Source organism: Coregonus lavaretus, assembly GCF_964263955.1.
Source record: "Coregonus lavaretus genome assembly, chromosome: 36".
In the NCBI taxonomy this organism is placed as follows: domain Eukaryota; kingdom Metazoa; phylum Chordata; class Actinopteri; order Salmoniformes; family Salmonidae; genus Coregonus; species Coregonus lavaretus.
This window is the reverse complement of record NC_140023.1, coordinates 11,938,968-11,949,541: the sequence shown is the minus strand read 5'-3', so window position 1 is coordinate 11,949,541 and position 10,574 is coordinate 11,938,968. Positions and strand designations below refer to the sequence as shown.

Here is a 10,574-nt window from a genome sequence, read left to right as displayed (position 1 = left end):
ATTGTACTTTGAAATGAATGGAAATTGTACTTTGTTGGAAATTGTACATTGAGTTTGAAATTAAATGGTACTTTGTTTGAAATTGTACATTCTACTCTGTTTGGTACTTGGTTTTATAATAAACTATTGGTACATTTGAGAATTGTTTAGTCGTGATTGATTACTATTTCAATACATTTGAAAGGATGAATGTATTTTAACAAAATTGCTGAAGAACCACCATATCTGAGAGAACAATTTAGAGATCTATGAAGAACCTTCAATGCCGTGCTACAAAGGGTTGGTGTTAGGGCTAGGGTTGTTTGTAGAACCGTTTATGCTGTTTCCTTGTTTTACCAATAATGGATCTTGGTAGAACCTTTAATGCTGTTTCCTTGTGTAACCAATAATGGATCTTTGTAAAACCTTTTATGCTGGATCCTTGTCAAACCAATAATGGATCTTTGGAGCTCTTGATATTTAAATAGTGTTCTTTTTTTTTTTTTTGGTAGGGTTCTTTAAAGAACCATCCCATTTATGGTTCTTCGGAGATCCAAAAATGGTTCCCCTATGGCATCGCTCTCAAGAACCCTGTTTGGTTCCAACTTGCACCTTTATTTTTAAGAGTGTAGATGCATTTACCCTTGACCTGAACTGTATTTACTTCAGCTATGTCTACAACTTACTTCTGTTGGGATAATGTGATGTCTACCCAATTCACACACGATGACATACACACAGAATGTGAGCAACACGCACATTGCCTGCACATGTGTCCCACAATGGCTCAGTAACAACCTTGGGTATTCTGTACGATTTATGTGCATGTCTTTGTTTGTCCGCCTGTGTGTGTGTGTAGCCTATGTACACGTGCGGTCGTAGCCTGTAATTTGAATTAGTGTTTGTATTACGTACGTCCATTTTGAGCAGTCTTAGCTAACTGGTGTGTGCTGGACAGGAACATCTGGGCTGAAATGTGTTATCTCTGGCCATTTAATGAAGTGGCCGTGTCTTCCTCCCGTCCAGGTGGGCAGGCAATAACGTTTGACAGAAGATGCGACGAGGGCCATGTCTCTTCAGATGGCTGGGGATAGGCATGGCGCTCCTCTCTCTGACCACCTACAGCTGGGCCCAGAACACAGAAGGTATAGTAGATGGACAGTCCTTAACGGGATGTGTGAAGTTGGGTATTGTGACAGCAAATCAATCAATTTTCGTTGTAACATTGACAGTTGAGTGTCTATTCTATTATATCGTATATTATATGTGCTGAGTAAAAACATGCATACTGTTTAAGGTAGACATTTTCACTGGAGTGTGTGCGTGTGAGCTTTATCATAAAGCATAACAACAAAGAGTCCAGAGATTGGCTGGTAAGATGAGGGGGTCAGGAAAAAGGTGAGGACAAATTGTATGTTAAGCCAGGGGGCAGAGGGAGAGCAGAGCAGTAGCTAATTACTTTCTTGGATGGATGTATAGATATTCTCTATGATACTTAATCACAGTGCACTCACAGTACGCTCCCTAGTGTCAAGCTCTTCCCTCGTCATCAATATCACTCAAAAGGCATTATGTTAAGTATTTATAAATCCCTCAATATTGTGGGACGCTTATAAGAAATCCCGCTATGCCCTCCAATGAACCATCAAACAGGCAGAGTGTCAATACAGGACTAAGATTGAATTGTACTACTACACTTGTCGGATGTGGCAGGGCTTGCAAACTATAACAGACTACAAAAGGAAGCACAGCCGCGAGCTGCCCAGTGACACGAGCCTACCAGACAAGCTAAATTACTTCTATGCTCGCTTCGAGGGAAGCAACACTGAAGCATGCACGAGAGCATCTGCTGTTCCGGACGACTGTGTGATCACGCTCTCCGTAGCCGATGTGAGTAAGACCTTTAAACAGGTCAACATTCACAAGGCCGCAGGGCCAGACGGATTACCAGGACGTGTACTCTGAGCATGCGCTGACCAACTGGCAAGTGTCTTCACTGACATTTTCAACCTGTCCCTGACTGAGTCTGTAATACTAACATGTTTCAAGCAGACCACCATAGTCCCTGTGCCCAGGAACACTAAGGTAACCTGCCTAAATGACTACCGACCCGTAGCACTCACGTCTGTAGCCATGAAAAGCTCATCACTAAGCTAAGGACCCTGGGACTAAACAACTCCCTCTGCAACTGGATCCTGGACTTCCTGTCGGGCCGCCTCCAGGGGTAAGGGTAGGTGACAACACATCTGCCACGCTGATCCGCAACACGGGGGCCCCTCAGGGGTGCGTGCTCAGTTCCCTCCTGTACTGCCTGTTCACCCATGACTGCATGGCCAGGCACAACTCCAACACCATCATTAAGTTTGCCGACGACACAACAGTGGTAGGCCTGATCACCGACAACAATGAGACAGCCTATAGGGAGGAGGTCAGAGACCTGGCCATGTGGTGCCAAGATAACAACCTCTCCCTCAACGTGATCAAGACAAAGGAGATGATTGTGGACTACACGAAAAAGAAGAGGATCGAGCATGCCCCCATTCTCATCGACGGGGTTGTAGTGGAGCACGTTGAGAGCTTCATGTTCCTTGGTGTCCACATCACCAACAAACTATCATGGTCAAAACACACCAAGACAGTCGTGAAGACGACAAAGCCTATTCCCCCTCAAGAGACTGAAAATATTTGGCATGGGTCCTCAGATCCTCAAAACGTTCTACAGCTTCACCATCGAGAGCATCCTGAGTGGTTGCATCACTGCCTGGTATGGCAACTGCTTGGCCTCCGACCGCAAGGCACTACAGAGGGTACTGCGTACGGCCCAGTACATCACTGGGGCCAAGCTTCCTGCCATCCAGGACCTCTATACATGGCGGTGTCAGAGGAAGGCCCTAAAAATTGTCAAAGACTCCAGCCACCCTAGTCATAGACTGTTCTCTCTGCTACCGCACGGCAAGCGGTACCAGAGCGCTAAGTCTAGGTCCAAAAGGCTTCTTAACAGCTTCTACCCCAAGCCAAAAGACTCCTGAACAGCTAATCAAATGGCTACCCCCCGGACTCTTTTACGCTGCTGCTACTCTCTGTTTATTATCTATGCATAGTCACTTTAACTCTACCTACATGTACATATTACCTCAATTACCTCGACTAACCTGTGCCCCCACACATTGACTCTGTACCGGTACTCCCTGTATATAGCCTCGCTACTGTTACTTTAATTATGTGTTATTTACATTTTTTACTTACCTATTTTTTACTTAACACTTATTTTTCTTAAAACTGCATTGTTGGTTAAGGGCTTGTAAGTAAGCATTTCACTGTAAGGTCTACACCTGTTGTATTCGGCGCATGTGACAAGTAACATTTGATTTGATTTGAGTATAGTTGAATTAGCTGGATAAGAGGATGCTCCTTGTTGTGTAATGTACTGTACAGTGAAAATATAGACTTTGTAACAGTCAGTAGAAATGGAATCCATTAAAATTTCTGAGACAGTCAGTAAATTATGAACTGTAAAGTACAATAACTAAGACATAACCATACTTGACTGCCCTAACATGTCCCGAGGAGGGAGGATATGTCACTTTAATTCAAGAAGTGTCCTTATTTCCTTCCTTCTTTTCTCCTTTCCTTCATTCCTCCCTCCTTCCTTCCCTCCTACTGTATTACTAAAGCATGATACTTGTACAAAAATGGAATGGAGTGCCTCCTCCTCAAGGTGAAAGCGAAGCATTGTGGGTTCCTTGTGGAAACTGTCTAGACGCATAAACAGCCAAGCATCTGCCCCTGTTGAGTGAGGAGAGTATTGACCTAAACATCATAGTTTGAATTACCCCTGGAATATGGATTTATTTGTACCGTTTTACAACTTCTGGAAAGTTAGTCTTCTTTTAATGCACGGGTTACCTTTGAGAAACCACTGTAGGTAATGCCTTTAAAGCTGCAATTATTCACATTTTTATAGAGTTTTGGCTGGCACGCACATCATCTCATTAATTTGCTCCAGTCACCTTGGGGGAAAGTGAGTTCCTGCTGAAAGAAGTCATAAAAAAAAAAAAAAAAACATTCAGAGCCTATGTCAAATCAAATCAAATCAAATTTTATTGGTCACATGCGCCGAATACAACAGGTGCAGACATTACAGTGAAATGCTTACTTACAGCCCTTAACCAACAGTGCATTTATTTTAAACAAAAAAAGTAAGAATAAAACAACAACAAAAAAAGTGTTGAGAAAAAAAGAGCAGAAGTAAAATAAAGTGACAGTAGGGAGGCTATATATACAGGGGGGTACCGTTGCAGAGTCAATGTGCGGGGGCACCGGCTAGTTGAGGTAGTTGAGGTAATATGTACATGTGGGTAGAGTTAAAGTGACTATGCATAAATACTTAACAGAGTAGCAGCAGCGTAAAAAGGATGGGGTGGGGGGGCAGTGCAAATAGTCCGGGTAGCCATGATTAGCTGTTCAGGAGTCTTATGGCTTGGGGGTAGAAGCTGTTGAGAAGTCTTTTGGACCTAGACTTGGCACTCCGGTACCGCTTGCCGTGCGGTAGCAGAGAGAACAGTCTATGACTAGGGTGGCTGGAGTCTTTGACAATTTTGAGGGCCTTCCTCTGACACCGCCTGGTATAGAGGTCCTGGATGGCAGGAAGCTTTGCCCCAGTGATGTACTGGGCCGTACGCACTACCCTCTGTAGTGCCTTGCGGTCAGAGGCCAAGCAGTTGCCATACCAGGCGGTGATGCAACCAGTCAGGATGCTCTCGATGGTGCAGCTGTAGAATTTTTTGAGGATCTGAGGACCCATGCCAAATCTTTTTAGTCTCCTGAGGGGGAATAGGCTTTGTCGTGCCCTCTTCACGACTGTCTTGGTGTGTTTGGACCATGATAGTTCGTTGGTGATGTGGACACCAAGGAACTTGAAGCTCTCAACCTGTTCCACTACAGCCCCGTCGATGAGAATGGGGGCGTGCTCAGTCCTCTTTTTTTTCCTGTAGTCCACAATCATCTCCTTTGTCTTGGTCACGTTGAGGGAGAGGTTGTTGTCCTGGCACCACACGGCCAGATCTCTGACCTCCTCCCTATAGGCTGTCTCATCATTGTCGGTGATCAGGCCTACCACTGTTGTGTCGTCGGCAAACTTAATGATGGTGTTGGAGTCGTGCCTGGCCATGCAGTCATGGGTGAACAGAGAGTACAGGAGGGGACTGAGCACGCATCCCTGAGGGGCCCCCGTGTTGAGGATCAGTGTGGCAGATGTGTTGTTACCTACCCTTACCACCTGGGGGCGGCCCGTCAGGAAGTCCAGGATCCAGTTGCAGAGGGAGGTGTTTAGTCCCAGGATCCTTAGCTTAGTGATGAGCTTAGAGGGCACTATGGTGTTGAATGCTGAGCTGTAGTCAATGAATAGCATTCTCACGTAGGTGTTCCTCTTGTCCAGGTGGGAAAGGGCAGTGTGGAGTGCGATAGAGATTGCATCATCTGTGGATATGTTGGGGCGGTATGCAAATTGGAGTGGGTCTAGGGTTTCTGGGATTATGCTGTTGATGTGAGCCATGACCAGTCTTTCAAAGCACTTCATGGCTACAGACGTCAGTGCTACGGGTCGGTAGTCATTTAGGCAGGTTATCTTAGAGTTCTTGGGCACGGGGACTATGGTGGTCTGCTTGAAACATGTTGGTATTACAGACTCAGTCAGGGACATGTTGAAAATGTCAGTGAAGACACTTGCCAGTTGGTCAGCACATGCTCGGAGTACACGTCCTGGTAATCCGTCTGGCCCTGCGGCCTTGTGAATGTTGACCTGCTTAAAAGTCTTACTCACATCGGCTACGGAGAGCGTGATCACATAGTCATCCGGAACAGCTGGTGCTCTCATGCATGCTTCAGTGTTGCTTGCCTCGAAGCGAGCATAGAAGTGGTTTAGCTCGTCTGGTAGGCTTGTGTCACTGGGCAGCTCGCGGCTGTGCTTCCCTTTGTAGTCTGTAATAGTTTTCAAGCCCTGCCACATCCGACGAGCGTCAGAGCCAGTGTAGTATGATTCAATCTTAGACCTGTATTGACTCTTTGCCTGTTTGATGGTTCGTCGGAGGTCATAGCGGGATTTCTTATAAGCGTCCGGGTTAGAGTCCCGTTCCTTGAAAGCGGCAGCTCTACCCTTTAGCTCAGTGCGGATGTTTCCTGTAATCCATGGCTTCTGGTTGGGGTATGTACGTACGGTCACTGTGGGGACGACATCATCGATGCACTTATTGATGAAGCCAGTGACTGATGTGGTGTACTCCTCAATGCTGTCTGAAGAATCCCGGAACATGTTCCAGTCTGTGCTAGCAAAACAGTCCTGTAGCTTAGCATCTGCGTCATCTGACCACTTTTTTATTAACCGAATCACTGGTGCTTCCTGCTTCAGTTTTTGCTTATAAGCAGGAATCAGGAGGATAGAGTTATGGTCAGATTTGCCAAATGGAGGGCGAGGGAGAGCTTTGAATGCGTCTCTGTGTGTGGAGTAAAGGTGGTCTAGAGTTTTTTTCCCTCTGGTTGCACATTTAACATGCTGGTAGAAATTAGGTAGAACGGATTTAAGTTTCCCTGCATTAAAGTCCCCGGCCACTAGGAGCGCTGCATCTGGATGAGCGTTTTCCTGTTGATTAATGGCCTTGTACAACTCATTCAGTGCAATATGTGTGTTTGTGTGTGAGTGCATGTTGGAGTGTTTGTTTTGTCTGTGGGCACTTAAGTATGTTATGCGCGTGTGTGTTTGTGTGTGTGTAGTCTATGTACAGTTGTAGCCTGTAATCTGAATGAGGGTTTGTATTACGTACGTCCATGTGTATGTTTGTGCTTTTCTGGCGCCCACATTTTGAGCAGGCTTAGCAGAAGCCTGGCTGGCTTTCACCTAAACAAACAACAACAACAAAAACGGTTCTCTTCTGACCACATTCAGTCTCTTTGTGGGTAATTGAGTCTAGGCTGAGGTCTGACAATTATACATATTTCCACTAGCCATTGTCAAGTATTTTACGTGTAATTTGATGTAACATAAAAGTCAATGGCAGAGTGTGGTAGCTAATGTTGTTTTGAACTAGTGCTTTAGAACCGGTACCCTCAGTCAGAGTTGTGGCCCTTACACTTACACACACATCTCTTATGTATCTACTCCATATGGATGTAAGTGACCAGACTGGCACATGATTATATATTTCCTGTCCTTGTCCTCCATGTCTCTGAGCCTTCTCTGTATTTATCTCACGGTACGGTGACCTGTTCCTCTAGCAGTGGAGCTCCAGCCCACTGATTATAACTGGGGATGCAGCCTATAATTTGAACGAATGCAGACGGGATAATTACAAAGGGAGCAGGTAGGAATTAGAGGTAGTTAGAACAATCACAAATGAGGGTTGATTGGATTGCTGCATGGAAACACGGGCGCTTTTTGAAGCATGAAAGGAACAGTGTCTGTGATGTGTTTATGTGAATGTGTGCGTTCGTGTGTGTGTGTGAGTTTCTTCCCAACTGTGTATGTGCGTGCATATTTTCTCAGTGTCACCTTGGTTTGAGCAGGCCTTCTTAGGCCATTTCCAGCCATAAATCTCCCTGCTCTGTCTGTCGGTCGGTGCGCTATAGTCTCACTGTTTGTTTGTTGTCTGTCTGTCAGCATTCAAGCGTACAACAATGTTGTTACAGTATATAAAAAAACATGCAACAATAATTTATATATCAAAACATAGAAATAACATGAAAACACCAATAAAAGATAAGAGAATAGTTATCGCACAGCTCTTTCTTTCTCTTTCAGCCTTTCTACAGTATGTATCCCATCATCCTTTTTCTCTCATCCTCTCTTTCCTAGAGCTCTTTCTTCACCTTCTCACCTCACTTTGCCTCATATGCTTTACCTGTCTCATATCTCTGACAGTCAGTCTGCATGCTGTGTGTCTGTCTGAACAGTGTGGCATAGCGTTATGCAGTGCAGTATTCCCATCATGCATATCCCCTGTCTGTCCATCCAATGTCTGCCTCTATGAGGATCAGTGATCAGCAGGCCCCATAGCTTAGGAAAGGTTCATGAAAGGTCAAGCCTCAATCTGGATGACAATTCACAGACCTTTCTCATACCTCTCTCTACCTCTCAATACAATCACTCCAAATCTCCTGATGTTTAGTGAGTGTGTGTGTGTGTGTGTGTGTGTGTGTGTGTGTGTGTGTGTGTGTGTGTGTGTTTGTACATGGACTTATTTCTGTGATAATACACTGTACTAATGATAAGCAGCTATTATCTTTGAAGGGTTTCATCAATAGTATGTTTATTATGTCTCTGTTGAGGCTTTGATGGTTGCCCTATTCTCATAAAAACATGTGTGTGTGTGTGTGTGTGTGTTGACAGCCATCCCAGCCAACCAAAATTGGTTCTGTGAAAGTTCCCAGAACATTCGTTAGGTTGCGGCAAATGTTATCATAACACAAAAACTGTCCGGTTGTGCTGGTGATTATACTATGTTTGTACAAAACCTTCGCCTGATGTTGCAAGAATGTTCCCAGAACGTTACTCTCACACTTTGTTGCGGTAGTACGTTCTAAAAACATTACTGGTACATTGTGTTATTAGATTACCTGGAAACCTAAAGTTAGATAAATCCCTAACTAGAAATTAATGGGGAATCTTAGCTAATGTTCTGGGAATGTTCACGGTTTGCTGGAACGTGTTACCTCCTCAGATTCCATCTATCCTTCTCTCTCATCCCCTTCCTTTCTCTCTCTCTCTCCCTCTCTCTCTCCCTCTCTCCATCCCCCTCCCTTGTCTCTGTCTGAAATTGTTTCTCTATTTTGGGGATTGTTTGATTAGAGGCCAGATGCGCAGACTGTGTCTAGCGGTAGCAGCCTCTAGCTGTGTGGGCAGTGGAGTGGCTGTGTGGATGGATGTTTTAATCTGGCAGCCAGCAGGCTGTAATCAGGCTCGGTGTTGTGACACTCTGGCTCCGGGACTTTTATATTTGAGCCAGGGTGTATTTGTTTTGTTGGGTTTTGGTTTGGTTATGTTGGGTTTTGGGTGTATTTCTATGTTTGCAGTTCTGTGGGGTTTATGTCTAGGTTTGGTCAATGACTCCCAATCGGAGGTAACGAGTGTCAGCTGTCGGCTCGTTATCTCTGATTGGGAGCCATATTTAATCTGATTGTTTTCCTGTGGGAATTGTGGGTTTTTGTTCCAGGTTCAGTATTTTGTCACTGTTGGACTTCACTTTCGTCTTTTGTTTTGTAGTTACGTGCTTTACTCATTAAAGTCATTATGTTCACTCAACGCGCTGCATATTGGTCCGCTTCCTCAGACGATCGTGACAGAAAAACCCACCATAAAAGGACCAAGCAGCGTGTCAAGCGGCAACAGGATTTATGGACGCCTATCAAGGATTCATGGACATGGGAGGAGATACTGGATGGAAAGGGTCCTTGGGCACAACCGGGAGAATATCGCCGCCCTCGTGAAGAGCTGGAGGCAGCTAAAGCCGAGAGGAGGTGGTATGAGGAGGCAGCACGGAGTCGAGGCTGGAAGCCCGTGGGTACTACCCAAAAATTTCTTGGGGGGGGGCTAAAAGGGAGTGTGGCGAAGTCAGGTAGGAGACCTGCGCCTACTCCCTGGACTGACCGTGGAGAGCGAGAGTACGGGCAGACACCGTGTTACGCAGTAGAGCGCATGGTGTCTCCTGTACGCAGGCATAGCCCGGTTCGGTACATTCCAGCTCCACGTATCGGCCGGGCTAGATTGAGCATTGAGCCGGATGTCATGAAGCCGGCCCAACGCATCAGGCCACCAGTGCGTCTCCTCGGGCCGGCTTACATGGCACCAGCCTTACGCATGGTGTCCCCGGTTCGCCTACATAGCCCGGTGCGGGTTATTCCTCCTTCCCGTACTGGTCGGGCGACGGGGAGTATACAACCAGGTAAGGTTGGGCAGGCTCAGTGCTCAAGGGAGCCAGTACGCCTGCACGGTCCGGTATTTCCGGCGCCACCTCCCCGCTCCAGTCCAGTACCACCAGTGCCTACACCACGCACCAAGCCTCCTGTGTGTCCCCAGAGTCCTGTGCGTCCTGTTGCAGCTCCCCGCACTAGCCCTGAGATGCGTGTCCTCAGCCCGGGACCACCAGTTCCGGCACCACGCACTAGGCCTTATGTGCGTCCCCAGGGTCCAGCATGCCCTGTTGCTACTCCCCGCACTAGCCCTGAGATGCGTGTCCTCAGCCCGGGACCACCAGTTCCGGCACCACGCACTAGGCCTTATGTGCGTCCCCAGGGTCCAGCATGCCCTGTTGCTACTCCCCGCACTAGCCCTGAGATGCGTGTCCTCAGCCCGGGACCACCAGTTCCGGCACCACGCACTAGGCCTTATGTGCGTCTCGGCCGGCCAGAGTCTGCCGTCTGCCCAACGGCGCCTGAACTGCCCGTCTGCCCAACGGCGCCTGAACTGCCCGTCTGCCCAACGGCGCCTGAACTGCCCGTCTGCCCAACGGCGCTTGAACTGCCCGTCTGCCCGACGGCGCCTGAACTGCCTGTCTGCCCAACGCCGTCTGAACTGTCCGTCTGCCAAGCGCTGCATAAGCCGCCCG

At 47.0% G+C, this 10,574-nt stretch overlaps 1 protein-coding gene across 1 annotated transcript in view; it reads left to right on the top strand.

The window, feature by feature from the left end:
- Positions 1 to 1,033: 1,033 nt before the first annotated feature.
- Positions 1,034 to 10,574, top strand: part of LOC311110814 (protocadherin-15-like) — a gene marked incomplete at both ends in the record, with an annotated part of 245,784 nt that continues 236,243 nt past the window's right edge. Inside the window, one exon of the mRNA XM_084153381.1 lies at positions 1,034 to 1,124. Coding sequence (XP_084009507.1) covers positions 1,034 to 1,124 — 91 coding nt within the window. The remainder of the gene's footprint in view (positions 1,125 to 10,574) is intronic.